General features: G+C 45.5%; 1 protein-coding gene across 1 annotated transcript in view; it reads left to right on the forward strand.

Annotated features, from left to right (window-relative positions):
• The window catches only part of Usp6nl (USP6 N-terminal like), a 97,168-nt gene that overhangs the window by 61,623 nt on the left and 17,061 nt on the right, over positions 1-18,484 (forward strand). The window contains exons 6-9 of the mRNA XM_032919624.1: positions 5,559-5,666; positions 13,020-13,129; positions 15,343-15,391; positions 16,122-16,242. Of these exons, the coding sequence (XP_032775515.1) occupies positions 5,559-5,666; positions 13,020-13,129; positions 15,343-15,391; positions 16,122-16,242 (388 nt within the window). The remainder of the gene's footprint in view (positions 1-5,558; positions 5,667-13,019; positions 13,130-15,342; positions 15,392-16,121; positions 16,243-18,484) is intronic.

The raw sequence follows: 18,484 nt of genomic DNA on the forward strand, positions 1-18,484 counted from the left end.
GCTTCCCCTGGCTTGCTCAGCTTGCTCTCTTATAGAACCCAGGACCACCAGCCCAGGGACAGCACCACCCACAATGGGCTGGGTCCTCCCCACTTGATCACTAATTGAGAAGATGCCTTACAGCTGGGTCTCATGGAGGCATTACCTCAAGGGGGGGCTCCTTTCTCTGTGATAACTGCAGCTTGTGTCACGTTGACACACAGAACCAGCCAGTACATAGCATAGCTCCTCCGTGTGCACACAGGTGATTTTAATGGGGGGGCTGTGGAGGGTCTGTGTGCTAACTAGGGAGACTGGCACTAGCTTGGCCTATAGACGGCACCTAATAAATGCTAGCTAGACATGCAACGTCTTTAAAAAGGAAAAAAAAAATCCCATCACAAAACATAGCCAACTTTAGAGGGCTTTTTCCTATTTCTTTACTCTTTGAATTTTAAAGATTACATTTATTTAGTGTGCGTATGTATATGCCATATATGTATTACAATGTGCATTTGGAGGTCAGAGGACCACTTTTAAGAGTCGGTTCTCTTCTACCATATATGGGCGCTGGGTTTTGAAGTTAGGTTGTCAGGCTTGGCCACACCACCTTTACCTGCTGAGCATTGCACTGTCCTGTATTTCTTTATACTGTTCCATGAAATTACTCCCTCCTATGTACACACTTGTATAAATACTAATTATTGTATGTCCACATAACAAGAATTCTGCAGAACATCAGTTCCTTGGGTTTTAATTGTTCTGACATAGAGGCAGCCCAGAGGGTGAGGTAAAGCTAATGGAATGTTCTGGTTTTTAAACCCCAGACTATCCCTTAATAACTGTAACATAGGACAATAGTTGTGGCCATCTTTAGGGTTCCTGGAGGATTAAATGAGCTCAATAATGAGGATTAAGGAAGTAGAGTGCCCAGGAGAGGCTGTTCCTGGTGTTGGGAGATCAGAGCCATGCGAAGTCTAGTCAGGGTTCCATATTATAGAACTCTTCAGCTTTCAGTGAGGACAGCGTCCTGCCTTAGAGGACACTTACTGTGGAGAGCTCGTGGTTATGGGGTGTCTCACAGAGATATGTCACTGTGCCTTCTTTGCGAGCATCCCAAATGTTCTTATTTTAAAGTCAAACTCTTACATTTTATTTTACAGCAGAGTAAGTTCATTTTGTGTTGTGGAGTCTGTTTTAGCATTGGTTTTAGACCTTGAGATATCTTTAAAAGAAGTCACTTCTAGGTGGGGAGTTAGGTGCGGCACCTGTGCTCTTGTTCAGTAGCACCCGCCCTCAGACCCGCTCGCAGTGACAGTCCTCCTTTGTGGGCAGATCGCTCAAGCACTGATGGCAGGATACGTCTCTGGACATCGCACCTACACTTTAGTCTCGCATCTGTCTAACAAGGTAGCTGTAGAATTAGATGGCTTTATGCTATTCCCCAGTACACACGCATCTGCCGAAGTCAGTCAGTCCCTGTGAAGATGAGCACTTCCTTCTGCTAGGCTATTACTCTGACAGCAACCCTAGCTAATGCAGTTCCCATTAAGAAGGATTTTAGCAGAACTATTTCTTTGATGTATAATTTTAAAGCACTCTCCCATAACTATGGTGGTGGAATCATTTGATAATATGTATGGTCCAATTTGGTGTGGAAAAGAATGCACCTTCTAAAAGAATTATCACCTTCACTTCATACATTAAGTTGCACTGATGTAAAAAGGTAGTAACATTTTATTTTTGTTTCTTCCAAAGAGAAGGAGGAATGTTTTCTTTTTGAAGTTCCTGCTTTCATGGTAATAACGTAGAAAGATCCAAAAAATGTCTTATATAAACATGGCTCTAGTGGAGCGCATTTGGAGTTTCAGAGCTGAAGTGTCCGTGACAGTTTCCATGAGGGTTGTGTTGCCTGTGTTCTCACAGTGGGCCTGCCGCCATGGCGGGGAGCTTTGTGTGTTTCCTTCCTCGTAGGTGGGAGATGTTTGTGAGATGTATGTTTAGATCACAGACACCATGGTGTAGTCATAGAAAATGGCTAATAATGCAGCACGAATTGAAAGAGCCACGGGTGGAAACCTCATTACGGTTTGGTCAGTAAGCTGTGCTTTGACGTAATGCCTAATGTTTTATAACATTTCAAGAGCTTCCAGGATGACTGACAAGACGTGTGTAGCCATCGCAAGTGCCTACGAGTGGCCAAGCATGGCCACCCCATAGCATCTGAGGGGGCGGGTTCCTCAGTCCACAGTCGCACTGTGCTGCACATTAGGTGCTATAGTGTCTGTAAGTACCAGTGCCCAGCATCTGTCACCTCCAGGACAAGTGTCCTGTAGACAGTGTTGATAAGAAGGAAGCTTGAGGCATTTGTATAAAGCAGTTTTTCCTGGATAATTTTGACCTGTGGCTAAGTCTAGAGATAAAGAACCATGAGTTTGTAGAGTTTAGTGTGTATTTGAAAACTAAAGAGCGTAATTAAAATACTCATTGTAGAGCATCGTTATTTTTCTGTTCACCTTCGGTTCGATGTCGAGATGCATCCTTTTATACTCTTCCTAAGTTCAGTTATATTGTTGGTTTAGTGCTATCTACTCTTGAATTTTAAAACCCGTTTCTGTCATTTTTCCATTTATTTTAATAGTTATGACAAAACCAGTACGCTGTGGTCCTGAAAGGATGACCTTTGTTCTTTAGAAATATAAAATCACCTGGGCGGGGAGGGGGAGGGGGTGGTGTGGTGGCACACACCCTTAATCCCAGCACTCAGCATTTGGGAGGCAGAGGCCGGTGGATTTCTGGATTCAAGGCCAGCCTGATCTACAGAGACAGTTCCAGAACAGACAGGGCTACAGAGAAACCCTCTCTTGAAACTCTCAACTCTCTAACTCACACTTCACACTCACACTCACCTCTCCTCCTCCTCCTCCTCCTCCTCCTCCTCCTCCTCCTTCTCCTCCTCCTCCTCTCCTCTCTCTCTCTCTCTCTCTCTCTCTCTCTCTCTCTCTCTGTGTGTGTATGTGTGTGTGTGTGTGTGTCCTGTGGGAGAGGGCAGAGGTTGACAGCAGGATTGCCTGTCCTTAGTCTCCTGTACCTCAGAGCCTGTGTGTCATGGGGTGCTGTGTGTGAGTGTACATGCGCATGCTGGGAAATGAGATGAGGACCCTGCTGCTTGGCTCTGCCACTCTCACGGAGTCTGGGACTGCCACCTCAGCTAGGCTGGCTGAGTGTGAGCCTCCAGTCAGCCTGTTCCGTGGGTGCTAGAGATTTGAACTTTGGCCCTGTGTTTGCACATTCAGTGCTCTCACCCACAGAGCCACCTTCCCATTGTCAGGGCAGCCAGCCTCAGTCAAGAGTTTTCATTTTTTATTGTGTCCTTTGTCTTGATCATTGTAGAAATCTAACCCAGAGCCTTACGCATGCCAGGCAGGCATTCCGTCACTGAGCCCCAGCCAGCCCCCCCACCCACACCCCACCGTCACAGGCTCTCTCCACGGCCTGCAGCTCATCTACTCAGCTAGAGCGGTTAGCCAGCGACCCCAGGGACTCTCCTGCCTGCCTTCCTGGCACTGTGATTGTAGACATACATTACTGCACTGGGCCTTTACGTACAATCTTCCTCCTTTAAATGGTTGGTAAGATTTTAGGCTTATCACTGGCAAGTTATTTATCTTCGTTATGACTTATTTCCATGTGTGTGCAGTTGAGTTGTTGGGATAGTTAGATGGCATACACATACAGCAGCTAGTTTAAACTGGTTTCCTGCCAATGCTTATGTGTAGAAATGGAGAGCCAGGGTGAGTTTGTACCGTGGGTAGGACACTGGGAACATGTCAGTGCTTCTTTTGAACATCAGCTCTGGATAGCCTGATGACCATTGGGTTTTTATTTCTTTCTGGAGTTTTCTTGCTTTTTTCTCTTAATTTAACAGTGACAACTTGACCCCCCTCTAAGTATATGTTATAGTATACATTGTGCATTCTTCATGTGAAATATTAAAATTGGAAATGCTATAGCATCCAAAACTTTACTCACAGGATACTACAAGTAGATAGTTCCACACTCGGTCTTCTTGTGACAGATCAGTCAAACCACTGATGATATTGCCACAAGGGGCTGGGTGTGGTGGGACAAGCTTACCATCAGTTCTGGGGAGGTACAAATAGTTGGATCCCTGCGGCATACTGGTCAGTCAGCCTAGCCCAGTAGAGGCCTTGCTTCCAAAGATGAACGTAAACAGTACCTGAAAAATTATGAATAACACCTATGGTATCATTTGGTCTTGGCTTACGTGTGTGTAAGATGGGTACCCACCCCCTCCCAAGCACATGCACACTCACACACACACAGAGGCACACACACATGCACTCACACGCACTCGCACACTCACACATGCACACATACACACACACTTTCACACACACACATGCACACACTCACACATGCACACATACACATGTACACTCTCACACACACACACACACACACACACTCACACACACAACCTTCCAGCTTATTTGTATAAGTTGTGTATGAAATAAAAGAATGGAATGCTTAGGCTTGGGTTTCGTCTCCTAGATACGTCACTAGGTATGTCTAAGTGTTGTGTAGTCTAAAGAGATATGTAAAATCCAAACTCTCTTTATGGCTCCTGCCGTAATTTATCAATCGTTTCTTAGTTTGTATGTGCATTGTTAAGTTTCACAGTGTTGTTATGCATCACATTGTAATGACTATAATGACCCTAATACTTATTTTGAATGTACTTTAAATACATAATTATATGAGAGGGAAGTCTGTTGGGTAATTGCATGCATATTTCAAGGACCTCAGATGATCATGATTACTTAGGTGCCTATTTCTTTGAAAAGCACCATTTTGTCTGGGAATGGAGCTCAGCGTAGAGAGCACCTGTCTACCATGTGCATGAACGTGGACCTGATTCCCCACACAGTTGTGGAGGGAGCAGGAGGAGTCCTTGTCTCTTTTCTTGATGGAGGTTTGCCCACTGTTTTGTCTGGCCAGATGGGGTTAGTGCCAATTACACAAAGGGACGAAGGGTTAGACCTAGCTGAGGTCCGAGATGGAGCTCCAGGGAGGTGGTGTTAGGAAAGAGGTTAGAAGTTCTTTCTGCACCCCACAAAGATAATCTCAGCAGCAGGCCACTCTGCTGTTTGGCTCACCCTCTGCCTGTATGGGGGAAGGTAGTGTGTAACAAATAAATGTATAAATAAGATGTTTACAGTTTACCAAATAGTATTGGCTCTGCTCTAAGGGATTCTGTTGTAATAGTCAAGCATACTAATTTACCAAGGGTCCCTGACATTTCTTTTTTCTTTTTTCTTTTTTTTTCTGTTTTCTTTTGGTAGTTCTTTATTTTTTCCTTCTGTGATTATGTTTCTCCTTTAGGATCTAAGAACACAGAAGTGACAGAATATAATTGAATTAACTAATTAAATTTTATTTAAAAAGTGATCATGAATACCCGAAAAAAGCCCTGACAGATACTGAGTGGATCCGTGGAGGGACTGTCTAAGCTTTTGTCTCTTTGTAACCTTGTCCAGTTTCCTTTGCTTTAACAGTTCCATCGACGAATTTACAAAGGAATTCCACTCCAGCTCCGAGGTGAAGTCTGGGCCCTTCTTCTTGAGATCCCTAAAATGAAAGAAGAAACAAGAGACCTCTATAGTGTGAGTAGCTAAACCGACTATGCCTTTGAACTAAAATGTAAAATAATTCCAGTTTTTAAGGTGACATGATATTCTCCTATCACTTGAACTTGTATTGAGATCACGTTCCACTGAGATTTCGATGCTTCCTGGTTTATTTTGTTACTGCCAGTGTACTCAGATTTGAAATAAAGTATTGCCTGTATCAGCTGGTATTGTTAGACACAGATAGCGATCCCTTAGTGCTGAGGCCCATATGCTGGAACAGACTTCTTCCCTCCACTGGAATTATGAGGAGTTTATGGGGTCACAGAAGCAGAGCCCCATTCCCTGCACCTGCCTGTTCCCAGGACAGTCTAGTATTTCCGTTTTATTACTATGAATTAAAAGTTAGACCTTTTGCCGAGTGATAGTTTCATTAAATTGCATAATGATTAAATATACCTCCTTATCACTTTAGCCATAAACTTTCTAAACCTGTTTATATTAACCTTCAAAAAGAATAAGAACTTTACATTTAAAATTCTTAGAGCCATAGGTTTAAAGTATTTTTCTTAGAAATTTGATAGAAATGGTAGAAATGAATAGAAAATAAATGGGATGAATTACAACAGAACAAATGGAGGAGAAGAAAAACCAGTTTAAACCCAGCCCATGTAAGAGCACTTTAGTGAGTTCACCATGGGTGAGCTCAGATGAAAGCTTGCCAAATGAAAGACAACAGGCAGTAGTTAGACATTTATGAGAATACGGGACTTCACACAGAGAATGAGTTTGTGTTTCAGAGCATTAGCGTTTGGAATTATCTTAGACTACTAGTGAGATATTTCTTATGAGTGTGGAGGTTGTAGAACCCATGTTCAAAGGGAAGTATGGCTGAGAGAACACATGTACTGCAGTCTTACTCCGGAACAGAGTACCCGGTATGCAGTAGGCACTCAGGAAGTATCTAGTTAATGAAGGAGCGTAGCGAATACCGCAGGTACAGAGTGCTTGTACACCGTATTCACCCTCAGGGCTGCTGGAGCCAGGGGGTAAATGTGGGTGACGAAAGGCCTCGGAAGCCTGTTCTGTGTTGCTGCAGGACATGGCTGCCCCTCAAGGCTGCAGAGAAGGAAGACTCGTCCTGGCCTTCTGCCAGCTTCTGGTGGCTACCCACAGTCGCTAGTGATCCTCGTCTTGTAGCTCTGTGGCTTCTCTCCCTCCTTTGTCACATGTCACGTGTGTCTGTGTTTATCTTGCCTTATGAAGATGCTAGTCTTTGGACGTGAGTCTTACTGCAGTGAGCCACCTGCCCTTAATGGTGTCTTCAGGGTGTGTTTCCAGAAAGGCCACACGCACTGGCTCTGAGTAGACATGAACTTTGGGGACACTCTTCAACCTAAGACACTTTATTTTGGGTGCTTTCCCTATATAAAGTCATCCATCCTGTGAGCAGTTAGTGTAAGATAGTAATTTAGTAAACCCAATAACAACAAACCAAAGGAGCGTAAGAGGTCCCAGGCTTGTTCTCCGTTCACTGCCTTCAGCCTCCCAGGTACTGTTTAGTTCCTGTCACGACATCATTTGGTCACCTCTTCTTCTCCTAACCACCCTTTCCTTGTCCGTTTGCAACAGTGGTTCATGTTTCTGCCTACACATCTCTGTGACCTGGTTCTCCGTTGTTAGTCTACCAAGTTAGTGTTGTCAGATGGAGCCTGGCATGTTGTGTGTAAATTGTCCTTTAATGTCACCTGAGGCTTGCCTGTCCCTTCTTCGAGCAGACCTCTGTTTGGTGTTAAGCAGCACATAGAGATGCAATGTCCAGAAAGATTGCTGTCTGTGAGGAGATGAGGCTGTGTGGAGGTGTTTACTGCTAGGTAGGGCCTGACATTTAGACCACAAAACAAAGGCCTTGACTGAGTGGAAAGGAGGAATAACAAGAAGAAATAGCTTTGGATGTTCGGGAGAGTACACTAGGTAGTGTGGGGACCGGAGAGGAGGACTGGGCTTCAAGGCCCTTTGGAACACCCGCTGTGATTCCCCCCTTCCACTGGGGTTGGATCGCCATAGTACTGTGTTTTAAAAACCTCTTCCCAACACTTTCATGGCCGCTGTCCGAATGCTCTGCCGGAGTTATCTTACTTAAGTCTTGCCGTTAAGGTACCACCCAGCTTTACCCCTGCTTTCCGTACAATCCTCCTTCCATGTAACAGACAAGGAGCCTGAGCTAGTAAGGTCACGGTATGTGTTCACCCAGGGTGAGCCTAGAACAGGATTTAAAATCTAGTTAGCTGTGGCTCTGAGGCAGAGGTGCCCTTTTTTCATTTAATCATACCCCGTTTGTATCTGTCTGTCTTGTATTTAGCAGCATGCCTTAAAATGCAGAAGGTCTGTCCACCATGATCCTAAGGCCTCTGTGAGCCTGGCTCGGGGTTCTGGGAGGAGCCCCATGGAGAGATCTGTGCCCTCTGCTCTGCGGCCGCCTTGGCTCATAGCTCTTCAGGTCTCTTTCTCTTAGTGAGAGCATTCATCAGTGAATCACTGTGAATAGAGATGTGTAATATAGATCCTACCGGCTCTGGTGCTGAGTGTGCTCACTTCCTTTCATGCGTGTGCACGTGCGTGTGCGCGTGTGCGGCGAGGTTAGGTCTGTGTTTGTTTCTGTGCATCTTGTGCATTAGCTTGTAAACATTTGAAAACATGGATGATATTTCTGCCCTCTACTTACCTGGGCTTTGCTTCTATTGTAAGGTCTGTGTTATGATTTTCATGTCTGAGAAGAGCCAGTTTTGTAGATATGTTAGGTCTTCTTTTCTCCAGCTAAATATTATTTTAAGACATTTTTTTGTCAGTTTTTACCAGGGGGCCTTTAAAATAAGCAAGGCCTCTGTACTTGACCATTTCCTTAACAATAAAAAATATTAAAAAAAAAAAAACAAATATATACAGATTGCTGGTTGTATAGTTTCAAACCCTTAAACACACTGTGGTGACTCATGGTATCTTTGGGGTATTTTATAGTGCTGAGGATAAAACTTGAGTCCTCTCATTCACACACACACACACACACACACACACACACACACACGTAGAAATATTATCCCACTGGGCCATACCCCCCAAACCATTCTCGTATTTCAAAAAGGTAGCACCTCAAAAAACACAACACTTAACATGTATGCACATATGTAACAGTCCCATGTTACTCTAGACATTGTCCACATGGCCTTTTTCTTCCTAACTTAGAGGTCAAAGTTATGTTTTTTTTAATAAATTAATTAATTAATCGGAATTGTCTTTAGTCACGATTTGTATTACCAGTATATGGTAAATAAATCTATATGGGCGTGTTTCTGGATGGCTATTTAAACATAGCTAAGTACAAGTCGTAAATGTTAATTATTTTTTTGGTTAAAGATAGGCAATGAAAACAGTCATACTTTAGTCTCCAAACTGACAGGAGAGGTTTTGAAAGGAAAGCATATAATGAACAAGAAAACGGAAGACATAGCCGCTGCTTCTGTCTGGAGTGCAGAGCGCAGACAGGCATGTAGTAAACGTGCAGACCTGAGGGCGCCGAGCCCTGTGCTGGCGGCCGGAGACTGGAGAAGCACCGGCCGTATTTAAGTCTCCTCGGGGCTTGGTAGCTGCCACCCTCAGGTACCTCAGCAAGGAAAGGTAAAGCTGGACCCTGGCGTGGTTAGGAGTCTGTGGGAGAAGCAGGCAGAGCCCCCAAGTCTCCTCCCGCCCAGGCCCAGGGCTGCTGGTCTCTGTCTGGGAGAAGGGGAGCAGCAGCCATCTTAGTGTGCAGGGCAGCATGAGACCCCAAGTTTCTGACAGTTTTCACCCAAGAATGCTGTCCGTCAAAAACAGCAAGAGCTGGGAGGACATCCTCTGGGAAAGGACAGGACAGGACAGGAAGACAGACACTAGAGTTGCAGTGGCCACGCTTCAGCTGCCCTGCCACATCCCCACCCTACAGCGACGTCACTGCTGGGAAGTCCCATCTGGGCACACAGTTTTGTTTAATGTCTTACTATCAAGTAAAAGCTGATCACACAGCATTAATAGTCATTTGAGGGAAGGAACTTAAACTGGAGACGAATAAAAACAAGTAGAAAAATACACTTTTAAGAAACAGATTATAGAGTAAGAAGGAAACCTAAAAGATTGTTAATATCTTCAGAGAATGAAATCTGTATTGCATCCATAACACAAGCATAGAAGCTCCAAAAAGGAACGTTCTATAACAGCAAAGAATTTAAGAATATAAACAGTATAATAGGAATAAAAAACTTAATTGAAATAACAATTGAAGAGATATTTCAGAAGATAAAAGTTAAAGGCATAGATATGAGCACTAACAGAGAACAATCAGGAAAGTGAGCTGAGTGCTTTGAGTTCCCTCCCTGTAACAACCAAGCTCCCGAAAGGAAGTGGAATCAGGGCAGGGGTGGGGACGGACTTGATAAAGGAATTAGCAATTACTAAAGATGGTTTTTCAGAGACGGGAAATGAGTTATAAAGTTGAAAGTGCCCGAGTCTAGATGAAAATAAATGCAAACCAAGTAAAGAGACGGGCAACTGCCAGACATGGAGTGAGCTCCCACCAACTGTCAGACATGGAGCCTGCTCCCACCAACTGCCAGACATGGAGCCTGCTCCCACCAACTGCCAGACATGGAGCCTGCTCCCACCAACTGCCAGACATGGAGCCTGCTCCCACCAACTGCCAGACATGGAGCCTGCTCCCACCAACTGCCAGACATGGAGCGTGCTCCCACCAACTGCCAGACATGGAGCCTGCTCCCACCAACTGTCAGACATGGAGCCTGCTCCCACCAACTGCCAGACATGGAGCCTGCTCCCACCAACTGTCAGACATGGAGCCTGCTCCCACCAACTGTCAGACATGGAGCCTGCTCCCACCAACTGCCAGACATGGATCGAGCTCCCACCAACTGCCAGACATGGAGCCTGCTCCCACCAACTGTCAGACATGGAGCCTGCTCCCACCAGCTGCCAGACATGCCTGCTCCCACCAGCTGCCAGACATGATCGAGCCCCCACCAACTGCCAGACATGGATCTCCCACCAACTGCCAGACATGGAGCCTGCTCCCACCAGCTGCCAGACATGGAGCCTGCTCCCACCAGCTGCCAGACATGGAGCGTGCTCCCACCAACTGCCAGACATGGAGCCTGCTCCCACCAGCTGCCAGACATGGAGCCTGCTCCCACCAACTGCCAGACATGGAGCGAGCTCCCACCAACTGCCAGACATGGAGCCTGCTCCCACCAACTGTCAGACATGGAGCCTGCTCCCACCAACTGTCAGACATGGAGCGTGCTCCCACCAGCTGCCAGACATGGAGCCTGCTCCCACCAGCTGCCAGACATGGAGCGAGCTCCCACCACCAACTGCCAGACATGGAGCCTGCTCCCACCAACTGCCAGACATGGAGCCTGCTCCCACCAACTGCCAGACATGGAGCCTGCTCCCACCAACTGTCAGACATGGAGCCTGAGCTCCCACCAACTGCCAGACATGGAGCCTGCACCCACCAACCGCCAGACATCGAGCCTGCTCCCACCAACTGCCAGACATGGAGCCTGCTGCTCCCACCACCAACTGTCAGACATGGAGTGAGCTCCCACCAACTGCCAGACATGGAGCCTGCTCCACCAACTGCCAGACATGGGTGAGCTCCACCAACTGCCAGACATGGAGCCTGCTCCCACCAACTGTCAGACATGGATCGAGCTCCCACCAACTGCCAGACATGGAGCCTGCTCCCACCAACTGCCAGACATGGAGCCTGCTCCCACCAACTGCCAGACATGGAGCGAGCTCCCACCAACTGCCAGACATGGAGCCTGCTCCCACCAACTGCCAGACATGGAGCCTGCTCCCACCAGCTGCCAGACATGGAGCCTGCTCCCACCAACTGTCAGACATGGAGTGAGCTCCCACCAACTGCCAGACATGGAGTGAGCTCCCACCAACTGTCAGACATGGAGCGAGCTCCCACCAACTGTCAGACATGGAGCGAGCTCCCACCAACTGCCAGACATGGAGCCTGCTCCCACCAACTGCCAGACATGGAGCCTGCTCCCACCAACTGCCAGACATGGAGCAGCTCCCACCAACTGTCAGACATGGAGCCTGCTCCCACCAACTGCCAGACATGGAGCCTGCTCCCACCAACTGCCAGACATGGAGCCAGCTCCCACCAACTGCCAGACATGGAGCCTGCTCCCACCAGCTGCCAGACATGGATCGAGCTCCCACCAACTGCCAGACATGGAGCCTGCTCCCACCAGCTGCCAGACATGGAGCCTGCTCCCACCAACTGTCAGACATGGAGCGAGCTCCCACCAACCTGCAGAGAGGAAGGGACCTCACGTAGAGTGAGAATTCCAGAGGTAGCACAGGAGACCAGAGAACAGTGAGTCAGTGCTTTGTGAACAAAAACGCTCGGTCTAGAATTCTCAAGCAGCTTCCCAGTCATGTGAAGTGTAAGTCACCAGGTATTCAAGGAGTCCAAACCTTTACCTTCTGTAATGTGTGCCCATTTACTGTAACCGTTGGAGAATGCAGTCCTCCAGGACAAGGTCAGATACCAAGAAAAGGGAGATGTCAGACCCAGGCTTTGGGGACCCAGGCTCAGGGCAGAGCAAAGGGAACCTTAGCACATGGAGAAGACCAGAGGGAGTCGCCCCAGGACCAGCCACCCTGGCTGAAGCACCACGCCAGGCTGCTTTAGGAGAAAGTTTAAGAAGCTGGCCGCTAGGCCGGGCTTGGTGGTGCATGTCTTTTATCCTAAACTTTGGGAGACAGAGGCAGGCAGATCTCTGTGAGTTCAAGCCCAGCCTTGTCTTATGTAATGAATTCCAGGACTGCCAAGGCTACATAGTGAGACCCTGTCTCCATAAAAACCAAGACGTGAAGAAAAGAAATTGGTCAGTGTTCGCTAGGCCGTCCTGAGAATTCCACAGTGTACTTCAGACTTGCTGTTGAGTTCCCTATAAGGATGTAGAAAGTGAAGCAAATCACACAGTCCTAATTCCAAGGAAAGAAAATGCTCAGCCAGAGAGAAAAGGAATTCCTCTTAGAGTGAGTGGCTCAGCTATCATGTCCTGCAAACTCTGGAAGTTCTTACCCCAATTCTCACTGCTGATCCCATGAAGAGAAAGGGAGGGAAGGAGGGCTTTGAGAGGAAGGAAAGAGGTTTTCGTGTGTCTGTTTATATTTCTTAGATCTTTCTTAGCCCTACCCTCTGCCAAAATGTAAATGAAAAAAGGTTTTAATGAGGATTATTTTATTATTCATTATAGACTTCTAGCAATTAGTTTTCATAAAAATATGTTTTCTTCCTCTCTTTTTCTTCAGAAATTAAAGCACAGAGCACGGGGTTGTTCGCCTGATATCAGACAAATAGACCTTGACGTGAACCGCACATTCAGGGACCATATCATGTTTAGAGACAGATACGGTGTCAAGTAAGTGAAGTTTAGTGTTACAGAGTGTGACTGGCATGTGTAAATAGTCTTTATTAGAGTCTTTAAGGTAAACCGTGCTTATAGAATGTCTTGTTTGCATTATGATCTTTATTTAGGTCCTAAAGGTTTTTACAGATCATTTTTGAGTTCATGTTGACTGAAACTGGAGTCTAATTTAGCATTTTAAAACACTGATGCAGTAAATGGCTGTAAAACTGTAGGGGGGCATTTTATGATCTTAAAATTCTTAAAAATATTTAGTGGACACTAGGAAGGCTGAGGCAGGAGAATTGAAAGTTTGAGGACATTTATAAAGTAAGAACTTATATGTAAAACTGTTAGTAACAAGGTTATATCCCTAACTGTGACCTCATGAATAAGTGGAAATTGAAAATAAGAAAGTGACTTAAATGAGAAGTTAGTGTATGGAGTCCAGCAGAGTGCTTATACTTCTACAGGAGGGCGAGCCATCACCCCATCTGTGTGTGAAGGAAAGGGGACTGTTTGGCTGATCTCTGTATCTCTGAGTCCAACCAGCAAAACAGAACCCATAGGAGATATGTCTTAAGATTGGCGTGACCAAGAAGCAGCAGGCTTCGAAGCTCACACTTCAGTCAGTTTTGGATAATTTCCCCAACTCAAATTCAGCGGACAGTGGATTTAATCACGTGTGTAAGACCTATCACAGCAGGACCCAGGTCATGCTTGAACAATGAGGGAATTCCAGCCTCGCTGCTGACTGTTGTGGCTGACCGTTGCAGCTTGCCCTTGTCCACTTGGCACTCACACACGTCTCCTCAAACCATCCCGGGTTCCATGTCAGTGGAACAACAGTGTACATCTGTCCGGCGTGATGCGAACACATTAACCCTTTGACCACAAGTAGATTCCAAGCACTTTGCTGGTAGTTACATTTAAATACTTAAATACAGTTACCTATTAGTACTTCTAATACAGGGTGGTAAGAGAGAGAAGACACTAATATATAGACATTCATACCAAAATATATGGGGAAAGTGTTAGTAATTACCAGAGTTACCTCTGGGTCAGAGTGTGTGTAAACACTCTTTGCCCTTCCCCCGGCAAGTACCTCAGCTATGTGGCAGGACTCAGGCCTTCAGGCCTGAGAAATCTGGACCATTAGCACCATTAGCAGTCTCCAGACTGTGTTACTCTTTATATGTACTTACTATATCCTGAGGAATTCCCAAAATATTCCCCATATTCCGTGTGTGTGTGTGTGTGTGTGTGCATGTGTGTTCTTTAGGTAGTAGCATCTACCTCCCTCCTAGTAATCAGGATCAAATGATAACATAGTCATGTCTTTTGCCTGCTGATCCCAAAAACGCCCTAAGGACCCTGCAGGTTGGTGGTCTCCCTTCCAGTTTGGGAGGGAGACATTGCCATGTCTCCCTACGGCTCATTCCTCCTTTCCGTTTTGTTCCTGCTTTGGTTACTTTAGTTAGGGTCTTACTATATAGCCCAGGGGTGGCTTAGAACTTGTGGTCCTCCTGAGTGCTGGGAGCACAGATGTGCACCACCAGGCCATTGTGTTAGAAGTGAGTGTCTGAGTCAGCAAAGAGTGAAGTGGCAGACCCAGAGGGCAGAGCGTATAGTGAGGCGTGGCTTCCCCGCTTCACCCTGCCGGGTCATCGCTGCTGCCATTAGAGTCTTCCTGAGGCCATCCGTCCACATTGTGTGGTCCACAGTGGCTCCTGGTAAGATAGCGGAATGAAAGTAGGCAGGGAGCTTAAGAGACTCAGCCAAGCCTGGTGCCTTCCACACGGAGGCTTCTGCCTGAGCGTGCGATAGATAGCACAGCCTCAGATTAAACCCAAGAATTCTAATTGCCTTTGACCTTAGCATACCTTTTAAAAACACAATAGTAATTTTATCTGGATTGTTTGTTTTTGGCTGATGGGGGAGGGTGTTTGTTTTGAGTTTGTTTGTTTGTTTGTTTTCCCAGACAAGGTCTTTGTCTGTGTAGCGTTGGCTGTTCTGGAACTCCTTTTGTAGACCGGACTGGTCTCAGACTCAGAGAGATCCACCCGCCTGTGCCTCCTGAGTGCTGGAATCAAATGCATGTATCACCACTGCCTTGCTAGTCGCCCTGTTTCTTTCTTTCTTTTTTTTTTTTTTAAGTTTGTAATTTTAAAAATTAACTGAATTCAAAAGGACTAAGTTATATTTACTGTAAGTTTTTGTTTGTCTAGGCAGCAATCCTTGTTCCACGTTCTTGCTGCCTACTCCATCTACAATACGGTAAGTGGGTGCCTGCCTGCCTCTCACTTTCACTGAGGGAACTAGAGCGTCTTCCTGGCCCCCTCTACCTGACAAGGCCCTTGCAGGCCCCTTTCCTCATGCCCTGTGGCCTCCACAGCCCCTGTTAGCACTCCTGTTTTTATAGCTCCCATGCTGACCCCAGAGCCTTAGAGCTGATTTGGAAGTGGAAAAACCTAGGTGTGGCCCCGGATGCCAGTAAGCTTCCCTTTCTCTCCCTGCAGACTGCTCTTTGGTTTTCTCTTTAAGCATGTAGGAGCAGTGGCCGGCTGGCTGCTGGCTCTGTTGCTCCTGACACAGCTAATGTCCCAGTATTCTAGCTTATCCCTGTTGGAGGGCTACAAGAGTGGACTGAAACTAAACCTTACAGCTTCAGAAACACAAAGGTGACAAGGCATGGACGTGGGAACTGGGGATGACTTGCCAGCATCTGAGAACTCAGTGATAGTGGTGTTCTTTACTTTATATTGCAGTATCAATCACAGAGCAGGTTTTAAATGTAGCTCGGGAGCTCTCCCCACCCCCGTTGACTCTTGAGCACAATTGTATTTGTGTATAGTGTATGCCCTGCTGCTGTAGCCATTGCAACAGTTATGCCTAGAATTGTCTGGTAACAGCTAAGCAGTTCCTGGTGTTTTATAGATTAGCCTTTCCCATGTCTGTGTTCATGGAGTTCAGCTTTAAGCCCCCAGTTGTTCTCATTGTGTGTTAGGAGGTCGGGTACTGTCAAGGGATGAGTCAGATCACAGCTCTGCTCCTGATGTACATGAATGAGGAGGACGCCTTCTGGGCCCTGGTCAAGCTCTTCTCAGGCCCCAAGCACGCCATGCATGGTAAGAAAGAAAGCCTTACACGTATCTGTAAATAAGTGGGGAGCGCAGACTGTCAGCGAATTAAGTACAGCGCATGGAGATCCCTGATCTGATTCTGTTAGTCAGGAATCACTCATGTTGGGGGTTTTGAGAATTGCTAATTTCTTCTTTCATTTTTCATCACTAGGCTTCTCTACTCACATTGAATTTCTTTGTCTCTTCCCCAAACTGTATTTCTGGCATTTTAATATTCTTTTTTCACTTGCCCTCTGTCAAAAGAAATTAATTTAGGTTTGGAAGAACTTAGGAACATCCGTATTAGGAAGAATAAAAGAAAACCTTTTGGCCAGAACACTTGCTGTTCTGATAAACTGCTGTATGCTTTGGTGTAACTCGGTTAAAGAGTATTAATCAAGGAACAAAACCTAGGATTTAAAGAAAGGAGCATAATAATTAAGTCGTTTTTTATGTCATGTGTGGTTTTCAGTTCTATGAGCCGCATGTTTCATTCCATTTAAGGAAAAGCTAATAGCATGTTTTGAGCTCTTGATACTTAGTATTTCACGAAACACATAATTTTTGTCTGTTTTCCAATTGGCAGGCTGAGTTTAATGGCCCTTTCCTTACATTTGCCACGAAAATGCACTGAACCTTATTTCAGAGTTTACACTCTCCAGCTCGTCTGAGGAGTGAACATGGCATTTGCTCACACACAGTGCAGGGTGACATGCTGTCTTCTTTCATGTGCTGTCTGTGTGGGAACAGCAGACCTAAGACAGCTTCATAGCTGAGGGTGTCACTCAGTAACCTGACCGCATGTTCAGGGCCCTCAAGTCAGTGCCGGTACAAGTGAAACAAAGACAGTATTAGTCTCTAATAATGAGCCACTTACGCCCACCGTGTGAGCATGTGTGCTCAGTGCAGTGGGGGACCTGTCGCAGGGAATGCTCGTTTAAGTTTGTCAGGATCAGGTCCTCCACAGTTGGATTTCACAGCAATGTGTCAGGCTCACTAGTGGGAAGGGCATGTGTTGTCATCTCCTGAGCTGCATTGTTTAAAAAGACACTTGACATGAAATGCGTCTTTACCGTGAGCCTTCACCTGGCCTTCTGTGTTTCCTGCCTCAGCCATGGGTTAATTGATAATTTTACCCGACTTCGGAAAATGGGATTTTCTTTTAAAACTCTTTGCTGACTTGGCTTCACAGTCACTGTTACCAGCCAACCTAGATAGTGTTGGTTGTCCAATCCGACTGAAGTCCTGTGCAGTCTGTGACTGAAGTTGGCCTCTGCTCTTTGTGTTTTCTGGGTGAAAGTGCAGCCCTTGGAAGTTTATGGAATCAACCTAGAGCTGGGTAGAGAGTAGTCTAAAATACTGAGCCCAGGATGTCCCTGAAAAGTGAAGAAATGTTAGGGAATTGTAGCATGTTTAAGCTGGTTCTCACTGAAGTGCATCGACTTTTTAAAAAGTCAGATTTCTCTTGAAGTTTTTCTGTCTCCCATTGCTGTCAAATTGACCGCGAAAGTGGCTCCAATGGAGAGATAAAGATTTTTAAATAAAATCATTTTACTGTAAAAACTTATAACTAAGTGAAGGGCCGAATCTTTGGAAATTTTTATACACATCTTCAAACTGAAAACAAGTTGTCAATGCGGTATTCAGTTGATGTGTTCTCTGGTCTCCTGACACGCACTGGAAGCCATTGTTCTTGTTTTGGCCTTACTTCCTTTAACATGACAAGTGTAAATTTTGTGTACTTTTATTAGTCAGTATCAAGTTACATTTTACAAAACTCTATATGCATTTTGCTAAGGGTTTTTGTTAGAAAATTTACTAATGAAGTCTATTGGAATCTTTCATGACATTTTCTGGTTTACTTAGAAAGCCATTGTTTTTTAAGTCACATGTGGTGTGAAGAACTCATTGACTCTCAGATTAAACAAATATGTGAGACTAATTTAAAGCAAAATAGTCTTCATTAAATCTAAAAGACAGCTTAATTTTTGTAAGCTCCTGTCAATACCGAATATCCAAGGAGAATGTGTACGTCACACTTGTTGCTGCTTTCTTAGAAACCAAAGATGTCTGTTAAAATCTTCTAGGTGTGCTCAGAAAATGGTTTGAAAATACTAATTGCAGAAACAAAGTCCATTGAGTATATGTTCTTGAAATGGATTATATAAGTATTTGAAAAGGAACTTATGAATAAAAACAGTTACAAATTCAGTGGGCTAAATATGCAAGTTAGTACCTATTTACCATG

The sequence above is a fragment of the Rattus rattus genome, chromosome 14 (genome assembly GCF_011064425.1).
Source record: "Rattus rattus isolate New Zealand chromosome 14, Rrattus_CSIRO_v1, whole genome shotgun sequence".
NCBI lineage: Eukaryota > Metazoa > Chordata > Mammalia > Rodentia > Muridae > Rattus > Rattus rattus.